This window comes from Salmo salar, chromosome ssa06 (genome assembly GCF_905237065.1).
Source record: "Salmo salar chromosome ssa06, Ssal_v3.1, whole genome shotgun sequence".
NCBI classification, from domain to species: domain Eukaryota; kingdom Metazoa; phylum Chordata; class Actinopteri; order Salmoniformes; family Salmonidae; genus Salmo; species Salmo salar.
Window position 1 is genome coordinate 12,535,820 of NC_059447.1, and position 13,871 is coordinate 12,549,690.

The window sequence follows — 13,871 nt, forward strand, 5'->3', positions numbered from 1 at the left end:
GTGTTCACAACAGAGATAAAGTAGATATGTAATTACTGTGTTGTTGATTGACTGATCATTGAAACAGAACAACAGAATACCTCTGAGCAACTCCTGTGGAGGCCATCTACAGTCACTACAAGCTGTTAGGTTAGCACTGCTGCCTCCTGCAGGTGATATGAAGGAAGTGTTACTTCAATTCGACTACTGAAACTGATCACTATCAGTCCTCCAACAGGCCAGGTGGAAGTTCATAGACTTCACATACAGCATCATAATAATTATTTTCATAGACTCTTATACTCTCTAGATCTGTATTATTCAGATGAGCTATCTGTTGGGACTGAGTCCAATCTGATAGTTTGATGATTTTGGAGTGGCAGGTGGCCTAGTGGTTAGAGCCGAAAGGTTGCTGGATCAAATCCCCGAGCTGACAATGTAAATATCTGTCGTTCTGCCCCTGAACAAGGCAGTTAACCCACTGATATAATTTCTAGAGGATACTTTTATTTATGGGCTGGCATATCTAACCAGGCCCAGAGCTTCATAAATGGCACAACACCCACGCACGCACACACACACACCGGTTTAAGATTGTGACATTTTATAGTTTAAACGTTTTATAAGAGATTCACTTTTTCTGCCAAAGTAGATTTTAAAGAGACAAGGTATTAGAGGTATTTTACTGTGTAGAGAGAGAAATCGAGCACATCCCTGACCATACTGTGATAAAATGAAGCCTTTCCTCCTCCTTACCCTACAGATCCTTAACGTGCTGGAATTGCTTTTTGTTGTGTCCAGGGGTGGAATTAAAAAAGTTATTCTGGAAACTCAGCACTGTAAAATAAATAACCATGGGAATTCAACTAAAAAAATATGCTAAAAATAATATTTTGTGTCTTAATGTGGCTTTGGGATTGTCACAAGGGTTGTCTAAAGGAGCGGACCAAGGTGCAGCGTGTATAGTGCTCATATTTAACTTTTAATGAAGACACTTGAACAAAACAACAAAACGACCGACAACAGTTCCGTAAGGTACACTTTGACAAAACGGAAAACAACTACCCACACCCACACATGAAAAACAGCCTGCCTAAGTATGGCTTCCAATCAGAGACAACGATAGACAGCTGCCTCTGATTGGAAATCATACCTGGCCAAAACATAGAAACCAAAACATAGAAATAGAAATCTAGAAAACCCCACATAGAAACAGAAAACCCAAAACCACCCAAAACACATCTGTCACGCCCTGAACACTCTACTACGGAAAATGACCTCTTACCAGGGTCAGGACGTGACAGGTATATTGGTTTCCATGCATTCCCTCCATTTCCACCCCTGGTTGTGTCTAAAGTTTGCTGTTGTTTTCACTTCATTCTTTTTCATTGAATTTAGTCTACCATAGAGACACTCATTGGCTAAAACACACAACATGCTCACAACATTCTCACAATGCTGTATTTTGATGTCATTCCACAGCCTCATCACATGGCTGTTGTGGATTAAGGTGGGGTCCGTTCCCTGAGCATCTCTTCTTCCTGTAACACTCGGGTGAAGTTGGCCTGAGTAGACGCTGATCTTGGGTCAGTGTGGCCTTTTCCCCACTAATGGTTAAGGTTAGGATTGGGGAGGGTAAGCTGATCTTAGATCTGGACCCTAGGGAACTTCACCCTGGAGTGTAACAGTCACTGAGGCGTGATATGATTACTTCTTAATCGCCTGCACTGTGACTCTCACATGATGCTGCTAGAATCCCTGGGAGCCATGGGCTATATTCATTAGGAACCAAACAAAAGAAACGGGCCAAAACAGGGAGTGTCCTACATGAATTTGACCAATAAGAAACTCTTGTTCCAGTACAAGTCATTTTGCTACAGTGTAGACTAATGAATACACTCTTCTGTCTGCTGGAGCCCTGAGCTAACTACCCACCCACCACACCACACTAAATAGAGCTGTACTGACCTGGCTTCCACCACCTCAACTCTCTCCCTTTCCTCTCAGACAGTCTCCTCTCCTCTAGTCTCGTAAACTGACCAGAAGACAGTGGGAGAACTGCCTCTCACACATTGATTAGCTGAGGACAAGGGGAGAATCGTCCATCACACATTGATTAGTTGAGAGGACAGTGGAAGAATAGTTTCTGAGAGGACAGGAGAATAATATTTTCTGAGAGGACAAGGGAAGAATAGTTTCTGAGAGGACAGAGGGAGAACCGTTTCCTGGCAGCTAGGAAGATGAGGAGGTTGCACTCCATGAGATGGTTTCGTTTTCCCTGGTTGAGGAGAGAGACCACACAGACTGAGACCAGCCCACTCATACCAAAGGTACAGTAACTGTATGTCTGTCTGACAACCTGTATACTGTTAGTTATGTACTCACTGTACATCATGTTGAATAGAGTTTACAGTCCCTTCAATGTTGCAAGCATAGAAAAATAATTGAATAAAAGGACTTGCAACCTTTAACCCTGTAAATTTGACTGGTAAAATCATGCGTAAACTCCAATGGCTACCAGTCCACCCATTATGCAAATTGTGACTTGGATGGGGAGACCCGTTCTATAGATTCTAATTCTATGGTTGCAAGTAGGCTAGACCTGAAGACAATGACCTCTACAGACTGAACTTGATGAGTTGTTTTTGTCTCAGTGAAATCTCATTGTGTATTGTCTGTCCTGTTTCCTCTTTGAAGACAGACACAGATAGAGAGTTGTCAGGAGTTCTTCAGGGGACTGAGGAGAGCAGCACAGAAGAACAGGCTCCAGAACCAGGACCAAATGATAGACCAGGGAATCATAGTAGAACCAGGGAGGTAAAACCCAGAGCCTGTAGCAGGCCCTTCTCCCTGAGAGACTGCCTTCTCAAGTACCCCCTGTTCTTCAGCAACCTCCTCTTCACAGTGCTAGGCCTGGTGGTCCTGGCCCTGGGACTGTGGGGCCTCATCAACAAGGAATCCTTCGCTCAGGAGAAAATAGGACAGATCAGCACCGACCCCATGCTGGTGTTTGTGATGCTGGGCTTGGTGCTGTCTACCCTCTGCCTGTCAGGCTGTGTGGGGGCTCTGAGAGAGAACTGCTGCCTGCTCCAGGTCTTCTCAGCCACCGTGCTGGTCCTGGTAGCAGCCCAGGTCCTAGCGGCCATCGTGGCCTACAGCCTGCAGGGACAGATAGAGGGATACCTGAGGTCAGGTATGCTGGCTGCCATGGTACGTTACCAGGATGACCTGGACCTGAGGTTCATCACAGATGAGATCCAGATAGGACTGCAGTGCTGCGGGGCCGACAGCTACAGAGACTGGGAGGTCAACATGTGAGTGAGATGTGTCTGACCAGACCATTGACATGATGTCTTGGTCCATTGACTGACACACAGCCTTGTGAAATGATGTCTGTCAATGGGAGTTGTTACTATCATGTTGATAGTTTTGTTAGTTTGAGCAGGTCTCTCTTGTAAAATAGATTTTATCTCAGAGAATAAACTGTATGAACAAAGATTAAATACAATTTATAAAATACAAATCTGTCAAAAATGCTATGTTACATAACTAGGGTTATTGCTTTTATGTCACATAACATTATCCAAGTAGCCAATTTAATTGGTTACTGTCCTTGCTTCTCCCCTTCCATGTCCTGCTCATCCCAGGTACTATAACTGCTCTGCCCCGGGGGTGCTGTCCTGTGGGGTCCCTGCTACCTGCTGTGTGGACCCCCTGGAGAACGGCACGGTGTGGAACTCCCAGTGTGGAGTAGGATCCCAGCAGCTGGATGAATTCTCTGCCCAGAGCGTCATCTTCCTGGGGGGCTGTCTGGGGGGCATGTCCCGCTGGATAGAGCAGCACACAGGCCTGATAGGAGCCGCGGGTATCGTCCTACTGGGGGTTCAGATCATCACTCTGTTCATCACCACACAACTGATGGATAACATCCAGTGCAGTAAAGCTACAAGATAATAACATATAGTGGAGTAAAGCTACAATATAACATCTTGTGGAGTAAAGCTACAATTTAACATCTGGTTGAGTATAGCTACAATATAATAACAACTAGTGGATTAAAGCTACAATATAACATCTGGTGGAGTAAAGCTACAATATAATAACATCTAGTGGAGTAAAGCTACAAGATAACATCTAGTGGAGTAAAGCTACAAGGTAACATCTAGTGGAATAAAGCTACAATATAACATCTAGTAGAGTAAAGCTACAAGATAACATCTAGTGGAGTAAAGCTACAATATAATAGTATCTACTGGAGTAAAGCTACAATATAACATCTAGTGGAGTAAAGGTACAAGATAACATCTAGTGGAGTAAAGCTACAATTTAACATCTGGTGGAGTAAAGCTACAATTTAACATTTTGTTCAGTAAAGCTACAATATAATAACAACTAGTGGAGTAAAGCTACAATATAATAACATCTAGTGGAGTAAAGATACAAGATAATAACATAAAGTGGAGTAAAGCTACAAGATAATAACATATAGTGGAGTAAAGCTACAAGATAACATCTAGCGGAGTAAAGCTACAATATAATAGGATCTACTGGAGTAAAGCTACAATATAACATCTAGTGGAATAAATCTACAAGATAACATCTATTGAAGTGAAGCTACAATATAACAAAATCTAGTGGAGTAAAGCTACAATTTAACATCTGGTGGAGTAAAGCTACAATATAATAACATCTAGTGCAGTAAAGCTACAATATAACAAAATCTAGTGCAGTAAAGCTACAATATAACAAAATCTAGTGGAGTAAAGCTACAAGACAACATCTAGTGGAGTAAAGCCACAATGTAATAGTATATACTGGAGTAAAGCTACAATAAAACATCTAGTGGAGTAAAGCTACAAGATAACATCTAGTGGAGTAAAGCTACACGATAACATCTAGTGGAGTACAGCTACAAGATAACATCTATTGGAGTAAAGCTACAAGATAACATTTAGTGGAGTAAAGCTACAAGACAACATTTAGTGGAGTAAAGCTACAATATAATAGTATCTACTGGAGTAAAGCTACAAGATAACATCTAGTGGAGTAAAGCTACAAGATAACATCTAGTGGAGTAAAGCTCCAATTTAACATCTGGTGGAGTAAAGCTACAATATAATAACATCTAGTGGAGTAAAGCTACAAGATAATAACATATAGTGGAGTAAAGCTACTAGATAACATCTAGTGGAGTAAAGCTACAAGATAACATCTAGTGGAGTAAAGCTACAATATAACATCTCGTGGAGTAAATCTACAAGATAACATCTAGTGAAGCATAGCTACAAGATAATAACATATAGTGGAGTAAAGCTACAAGACAACATCTAGTGGAGTAAAGCTACAAGATAACATATAGTGGAGTAAAGATGCAAGATAACATCTAGTGGAGTAAAGCTACAAGATAACATCTAGTGAAGTAAAGCAACAAGATAACATCTAGTGGAGTAAAGCTACAAGATAACATCTAGTGAAGTAAAGCTACAATATAATAACATCTAGTGGATTAAAACTACAAGATAACATCTAGTGAAGTAAAGCTACAATATAATAACATCTAATGAAGTAAAGCTACAAGATAACATCTAGTGGAGTAAAGTTACAAGATAACATCTAGTGGAGTAAAGCTATAATTTAACATCTGGTGGAGTAAAGCTACAATTTAACATTTGGTTGAGTAAAGCTACAATATAATAACATCTAGTGGAGTAAAGCTACAATATAATAATATCTAGTGGAGTAAAGCTACACAATAACATCTAGTGGAGTAAAGCTACAATATAACATCTCGTTGAGTAAAGCTACAAGATAACATCTAGTGGAGTAAAGTTACAAGATAACATCTAGTGGAGTAAAGCTATAATTTAACATCTGGTGGAGTAAAGCTACAATTTAACATTTGGTTGAGTAAAGCTACAATATAATAACAACTAGTGGAGTAAAGCTACAATTTAACATCTGGTGGAGTAGAGCTACAATATAATAACATCTAGTGGAGTAAAGCTACAAGATAATAACATATAGTGGAGTAAAGCTACAAGATAACATCTAGTGGAGTAAAGATACAAGATAACATCTAGTGGAGTAAAGTTACAATATAATAATATCTACTGGAGTAAAGCTACAATATAACATCTAGTGGAGTAAATCTACAAGATTACATCTAGTGAAGTAAAGCTACAATATAATAACTTCTAGTGGATTAAAACTACAAGATAACATCTAGTGAAGTAAAGCTACAATATAATAACATCTAATGAAGTAAAGCTACAATATAACATCTAGTGAAGTAAAGCTACAATATAATAATATCTAGTGAAGTAAAGCTGCAATATAATAATATCTAGTGGAGTAAAGCTACACAATAACATCTAGTGGAGTAAAGCTACAATTTAACATCTAGTGGAGTAAAACTACAATATAACATCTAGTGGAGTAAAGATACAACGTAATATGTAGTGGAGTAAAGCAACAAGATAACATCTAGTGGAGTAAAGCTACAAGATAACATTTAGTGAAGTAAAGCAACAAGATGACATCTAGTGGAGTAAAGCTACAAGATAACATTTAGTGAAGTAAAGCAACAAGATAACACATAGTGGAGTAAAGCTACAAGAAAACCTTTAGTGAAGTAAAGCTACAAGATAATAACATATAGTGGAGTAAAGCTACCAGATAACATCCATAATGCTAGCTGGACTCTTGTTATCACTATGTACTGATGGACAAAAACTGTAACCATGGAAATGTATTATGACTATTACACAGTAAATGTCCTGGCTAGTGTGTTAGTGAAACACTACAATGTATTCGCTAGTGTGTTAGTGAAACACTACAATGTACTGGATAGTGTGTTAGTGAAACACTACAATGTACTGGCTAGTGTGTTAGTGGAACACTACAATGTACTGGATAGTGTGTTAGTGGAACACTACAATGTACTGGCTAGTGTGTTAGTGGAACACTACAATGTATTGGCTACTGTGTTAGTCAAACAAGACAATATAGTTGGCAAAGAGACGAATGTGAAGTACAGTATAGAGACCAAACATGTCTACCATGATATCAGAGATGGAACGTGTCCACTTTGGATTCAGGAGACCACAACAATACAAACCAAAGTCAGGCAGCCTCCAAAATATATTGTTGTTGTTTGACTCTGATCAGTCCAAATTCTGCTGTGATTGATCCAGTTGCTACTGGATCACAGACTCCCTCTGTAAATCCCTCTGTAATTGTAGCTGACGACAGACAGAGAGGATTGTGGGTGTTGTAATAGTGCAACAGAGCAGTGTTCAGTTAGAATTCAGTTAGGAATTCAACATGAAATTCAATCGGGGACTACGTTGGAAACAAGTTGAATCTATTTAACGTGTGAGTCCCTTCTTGTATTGTTGTAAAAGACAGGAAGCTGTAGTAGTCTAGAATGTGTCTGCCAACAGAGAGATCTTACCAGTACCAAGACCATCCATCCCTGGAATATCATCTCCAAACCTGAGGAAAACAATCAACATCACTTTGTTATTATGGAACATTATTTCAATGACCATATCATCAACTGTAAACTATCTAAATGGTGTCACTGTTGAGGTTGTATGGCGGAACATGAATTGTATCACACTGTATGTTCTAATCATTATTCAAATAATAATTTATTCACCAGTGGTGGCTAGTGGGCAAAGATATCAGAGGATCAGCTCTTTGTAGTGCATTACATTTCAGCCATTAGAATAAGCCTGTACTCCTATATCTTCACCCACCAGCCTCCCATGTTCTCTACCCACAAAAGCATTGAGTACCACTGAATTACCTTATCAAATTAATAGTGCTGGAGTCAGGTGTAGTGGTAACACTGCTGACTAGAATAGTGCTGGAGTCAGGTCTAGTGGTAACACTGCTGACTAGAATAGTACTGGAGTCAGGTGTAGTGGTAACACTGCTGACTAGAATAGTGCTGGAGTCAGGTCTAGTGGTAACACTGCTGACTAGAATAGTGGTGGACTCAGGTCTAGTGGTAACACTGCTGACTAGAATAGTGGTGGAGTCAGGTCTAGTGGTAACACTGCTGACTAGAATAGTGGTGGAGTCAGGTCTAGTAGTAACACTGCTGACTAGAATAGTGGTGGAGTCAGGTCTAGTGGTAACACTGCTGACTAGAATAGTGCTGGAGTCAGGTCTAGTGGTAACACTGCTGACTAGAATAGTGCTGGAGTCAGGTCTAGTGGTAACACTGCTGACTAGAATAGTGCTGGAGTCAGGTCTAGTAGTAACACTGCTGACTAGAATAGTGCTGGAGTCAGGTGTAGTGGTAACACTGCTGACTAGAATAGTGCTGGAGTCAGGTCTACTGGTAACACTGCTGACTAGAATAGTGCTGGAGTCAGGTCTACTGGTAACACTGCTGACTAGAATAGTGCTGGAGTCAGGTCTAGTGGTAACACTGCTGACTAGAATAGTGGTGGAGTCAGATGTAGTGGAAACACTGCTGACTAGAATAGTGCTGGAGTCAGGTCTAGTGGTAACACTGCTGACTAGAATAGTGGTGGAGTCAGGTCAAGTGGTAACACTGCTGACTAGAATAGTGCTGGAGTCAGGTCTAGTGGTAACACTGCTGACTCCAGAACACACACAGACCCACTGGAGATGGGTTTACTAATCCTGCCTCAGCCCTTACTCTCTGTCTCCCTCTCTACCTTATCACTGTCACAATAAAATATAAACAGAACAATATAAAATATATATATATTTTTTATATATATATATATATGTGTGTAAAAAAATAAATAAATCAGAGATCAAATTAGAAATACATTTGGAAATGTTTAGGAATCTTTATTTTAGAACTAAATCAAATGAATAGTGACTCATCCAATGACCCTCCTCTGGGCATGCTTTTAAACTGGAGAGTGTAACTCTCTTTGAACTTGGGGGGCCCCTTGGTTGGGGAGCGAGGACAGATGACTCGGATGGTGCCCAGGTTATTCATGGTTCTGTTGGTCTCTGTGGGGACAGTGGGTCGGTCTGTAGACTGTCTGTCTGTGGTGGTTTCTGGTTTGGTCACACTGACGAAATGTAGACGAGAGGAGATGTCAGGTATCTTGCATAGTTTGAATAAATATCTATAGCACTTAATATAATTCATTTGGATGAGATGGGGCATCTCAAGAGATTTCATCTGAAAAATGTCAAATAAATGACTAAATATAATCCCTCTCGTAGACCTTTAAACTGTTCTTAACTAGGCACTCCTTATCTCCACTGAATCATATATTAATGCCACAGACATATGACACCCCCCCCCCCCCCACACACACACACACACACACAGTTCTGAGAGGAGATCAAACAACCTCTTAATTTACATGAAGCTATAAATAAGGAGAGGAGGATGGGAGGAGGAGGGGAGGGGAAGCAGGTGTGTCCTGGGGGAGAAAGGGAACAACACATCACTTCCTGTAACTCAGTATCAGAACTAGAACACGTCCCTGGTGAATGATTCTGATAACTAGAAATAGTAGATATGAAACCATCAACTGGTCTTTGGGTGGGACTGAAACCAGTGGTCTACAGACAGCTGTTCCTGTTATAAAGTACATGTAGATCTTTCCTCAGTCATTATTGGTGGTCCTATGTCCTCCTCTGTTGGACGTTGACAGAATTGCAGCCTCTATTCTGATCACTGATGCAGAATGTGAAACAGCATGACATGACTCTCTCTATATGTTGGACCAATCCTAACTTCCACTTAAGGGGATACTTCAGAATTATGGCAATGAGGCCCTTTATATACTTCCCCAGAGTCAGATGGACTTGTTCATACCATTTGTATGTCTCTGTGTCCAGTTTGAAGGAAGCTAGAGTTAGTTTAGTCAGTCAATGTTAACTAGCGTTTCCCATAGACTTCCAGTCATTGTGCGATCTTCATCTGACTCTGGGGAAGTAGATAAAGGACCTCATTGAGTGTTTACTTAGTCATGGATTGATGTCAATGGGAGACTAAGTGAAGACCAGACCTATACAGTTGTTATTAATGCTGAAATGATACTGAGTCCAACATCTAATGTTAATTCTAGAGAACAGTTTAAACCATGTATTCATGGCAGCTTCAAACTCTCTAAACATTAACCTGTCATTCCTGTTCAAATGGAGGCCAGTGTTCTAGTCTCATATACCTGTCACGTTGGTATAAACGGATTGGGAGACAGACGCAGGAATGCGTAATAGTTTTTTAAAATTCCTAACCCCTAACCCTAACCCAAATTACAGCGTGCCATGTACCAAAACAACACAGCACAGGTACTCACACGACCAACGGACATTGTAACAATAATTGACAGCCCAATGGTGAACCAAAGGGCACACTTATACAATTACTAATCATTGGGAAATGGGCACCAGGTGTGCGTAATCAACAGTTCCAGAGGGATCCGTGACAACACCTGGATGCTTCTCTTTCTCTCAGCCTAAGTTCTGTCACTTTCTCTTCCTCCTCTGTGTCTCCAAGGGTCCCTGGTTCCACTCCACATCCCTCCACCCTCCTCTATCTTGGTTCAATAGTTTCCAGATTCCACCTCATTCAGTGCTTCTTATGATAATAAAGCAGGTAAGGATTCTGGGCTCCTCTGTCTTGGTTCAATTTTAACAGTCATTCTCCAGATTCACCCTCATTTAGTGCTGCTAACACTGATGCTCATCAACATGCTCTAATACAAACACTTGTTCTTTAGAATGCTCTTTATTGAATATCCACAATGCAGCAAAGCTATAACTATTCCTCTATTAATCATTAGTAATTCAACTCATTTCACAATAGTAGAGAGGTCTACTCATCATGACAGTATTTCAGATGTTATGTTTTAGAGAACATGATGCTGGTACAGTGAATGCATCAATAGTAACTTGTCATGAGAAACAACCCTCAACAACTATTTGACATTACATTGGTTATTGTCATACTATTCACTGCTGCATTCAGACTTCAGCCCAACATCATCCATGTTGTCAGAATTTTAACTCCTTCTATATTTAACAGCAAAGCAAAGATCAAAACATCACTTAACAGTTCTAATGAAATAACAGCTGAACTCATTCTGAAGCTCTAACAAACTACCAGTTGTATTGATTGTCTGAAACTTTTGTTTTACAGACTACAACTAGTCTTTCTGATCTCTTTCTCAGAGAATGTTGACCCCAACGACACTTTACATGTGAACACCACGTCCTTGTCCCACTCTGCAGTCTGAATGGTCAGATAGCTGCTGATCTTGAAGGTTTTGTCTGGTTGCTGCTCAGCAGGGCTGGTAGAAACATCTTCTGTCACTGATTCACCGTTAGACATCCAGCTGACATCTGCTAACCCCTTGGACCTCTGAGACAGGTTACTAGCCAGACACACCAGTGTTGCTCTGCTGGACTTCAGGTCTTCAGTGGATGGAGGGAACAGGGTCACAGCAGGTGTAGCCAGATCTCCATCTGTAGAAAGTAGTCAACGGATGGGATGGGAAGAAAACAGAATTGATAAGTTTAGATTTCAGTACATGTGGGTATCATTACCAATACACCCTGCATTAAGAGCAATTAAATAGAGAACTGCTCTTCATGATGTTTACAATGATATTGATAGAAGGAATCATACGGTGTTAAGGTGTTAAAATGAGAGACAGCAATTTTTTAATACATTACTTATAATATTACATCACAGTTCTGGAAGACTAAAATGCTAAAAGCTGAACGAAATGTGGACATTTTAAATAAAAAATACAAATAATTCACAAGCAATTGGGATTAAAAAAAATATATAAATATTTGTCTAAGAAATTGAGCTGGATACAATTTCTGGAGATGAAATATCTCCTTTACATTGAGTTATATAGACAACAGAAACACAACATATTCATGACAAAACATGAACAGAGCAGACCAACCAGAGACATTCACACTGTCTTCAAAAAGTTTCATAAATAATTTACAAACAACATACGAGACAGGATTAAAGCAGGTGCAAAATATTAAATCAGTGAATATAAATGACATTTTATTAAATAAACATAAAAAAAAATATATATATATATATATATATATATTTTTTTTTACATTTTTTTTTATGTTTATTTAATAAAATGTCATTTATATTCACTGATTTAATATTTTGCACCTGCTTTAATATATATTATATATTAGAATATATTAGAAACAAAAAGTATATTAGAAAAGTATATTAGAAACAACACCTATTCTGTAGATTAAAACATTAGAAGGGAACTCACCAGTAACAATGAGCTTGGTTCCTTGTCCGAATACCACAGTGATTCAGTTTGTATACACAGCCGTACAAAAACCTCCTCACTCTCTCTACTGAGAGGACAGGAACTGAAACATCCCATTCATACAGAGCTTCACTCTCTCTACTGAGAGGACAGGAACTGAACCATCCCATTCAGACAGAGCTTCACTCTCTCTACTGAGAGGACAGACAGGAACTGAACCATCCCATTCAGACAGAGCTTCCTCTCCTAAAACATCCCATTCAGACAAGCTTCACTCTCTCTAAACAAACTACCATCCCATTCAGACAGAGCTTCACTCTCTCTACTGAGAGGACAGGAACTAACATCCCATTCAGACAGAGCTTCTACGAGACAGGAACTAAACATCCCATTCAGACAGAGCTTCACTCTCTCTACTGAGAGGACAGGAACTGAAACATCCCATTCAGACAGAGCTTCACTCTCTCTACTGAGAGGACAGACAGAACTATCCTTCAAACTTCACTCTCTCTATAAACATCACAGGCTTTTCTAGAGATCCTCTCTGTGAAGTAACAGTATATAGAATAGCATCATATTCTGCTGTTGGTGTCTGGTCCTTTTGAATCCATCAGTTAAAGCAATATCCATATGATGTAGTCATCACTTGATGATGATGATGATTACATCAAGAATGGCTAAATCTCTTTTCACAATCGTCTTATAATCTTTATTGACATGTAGGGATGGATGGTTATTCCATTTCCAGATCTCCCATTGTGTCATGTATATATTGTTATAATAATGACGGATCAACTGCTGTTTCTTAGAGTTCACCCCTCTGCCACTTTTAAAGCAGAAGTGAGTGTATTTGGTGAGGAGGTTTTTGTCATAGTGTATATCACTGTGATGCCCACTCGTCAACAGAGTAGTCATTTGTTTTACAGTAATACACTGCTGAGTCTTCCTCATCCACATTATTAATAATCAAACTATAATCTGATTTAGACTGATGATTAGATGTGAATTTAGGAGAGGAGAAACCAGAGCCATATTTTACAGAGGTCCATTTATAGTAGTACCACTGTAAAACATACTGTGGAACTCCTCCTGGAACCTGTTTATACCAAACAGCACTATTATCAACAGTCCCCAGGTTACAGTCCATAGTGGCCGTCTCTCCTTTCCTCACTGTCACAACAGGAGGCTTCTGTGTCACCACAGTCACACCACTGACACCTGGGAAATAAGATGACATTAAGTAAATAGAAACATACAGACTCATTATTAATAAACCAGGAAGTAAAACCTCCAGGAAGTCAGACTCCTTACATGTTAGAGCAGTGATGAGAGTACAGAGTGTCCCCAGCATGTTGTCAGTGTGTGGTGTGAACGGCCCTTACTGTCCAGCTGAGAGATGAGCAGGGTTGGAGTGTGAGGAGAGGAGAGGCTGCAGGACCCACCTATAAGGAGACAGGGAGGACTAGAGGGAGGGGCCTCTACAGTTAACCTATCACCAAGCCATGTTGGGCCAGAGGGCGGGGCCTCTACAATCACTAGCTGCTCTCATGGTTGATTGACATGTCTGGGTGTTAACAGACTTCCACAGTTCTAATAATACTATTATAATGATTGATCTTTAATCTA

The 13,871-nt window shown here is 39.9% G+C and overlaps 2 protein-coding genes across 2 annotated transcripts; one reads left to right on the forward strand and one right to left on the reverse strand.

Annotated features, from left to right (window-relative positions):
- Positions 1–2,983: 2,983 nt before the first annotated feature.
- On the forward strand, positions 2,984–8,698 carry LOC106596372 (tetraspanin-10). The gene is made up of 2 exons (XM_014187670.2): positions 2,984–3,293; positions 3,627–8,698. The coding sequence occupies exons 1-2, from the start codon at positions 2,995–2,997 to the stop codon at positions 3,931–3,933; spliced, it is 606 nt and encodes a 201-aa protein (XP_014043145.2). The 5' UTR covers positions 2,984–2,994; the 3' UTR covers positions 3,934–8,698.
- Positions 8,699–10,695: 1,997 nt separating this feature from the next.
- On the reverse strand, positions 10,696–13,662 carry LOC106606375 (immunoglobulin lambda-1 light chain). Its single transcript, XM_014202526.2, has 4 exons — positions 13,557–13,662; positions 13,136–13,463; positions 12,246–12,277; positions 10,696–11,451 (listed from the first exon to the last, which is right to left on the reverse strand). Exons 1-4 carry the CDS (start codon positions 13,594–13,596, stop codon positions 11,120–11,122), a joined length of 732 nt encoding a protein of 243 aa, XP_014058001.1. The 5' UTR covers positions 13,597–13,662; the 3' UTR covers positions 10,696–11,119.
- Positions 13,663–13,871: the final 209 nt, after the last annotated feature.

Coding starts and splice junctions, on each gene's coding strand:
- LOC106596372 (XM_014187670.2), top strand. CDS start 2,995: ATGCTGGGCTTGGTGCTGTCTACCCTCTGCCTGTCAGGCTGTGTGGGG. Junction 3,294..3,626: donor AGAGACTGGGAGGTCAACAT/GTGAGTGAGATG, acceptor TGCTCATCCCAG/GTACTATAACTGCTCTGCCC.
- LOC106606375 (XM_014202526.2), bottom strand. CDS start 13,596: ATGCTGGGGACACTCTGTACTCTCATCACTGCTCTAACAT. Junction 12,278..13,135: donor TACTCTGTTGACGAGTGGGC/ATCACAGTGATA, acceptor AATCACTGTGGT/ATTCGGACAAGGAACCAAGC. Junction 11,452..12,245: donor AACCAAGCTCATTGTTACTG/GTGAGTTCCCTT, acceptor TACTTTCTACAG/ATGGAGATCTGGCTACACCT.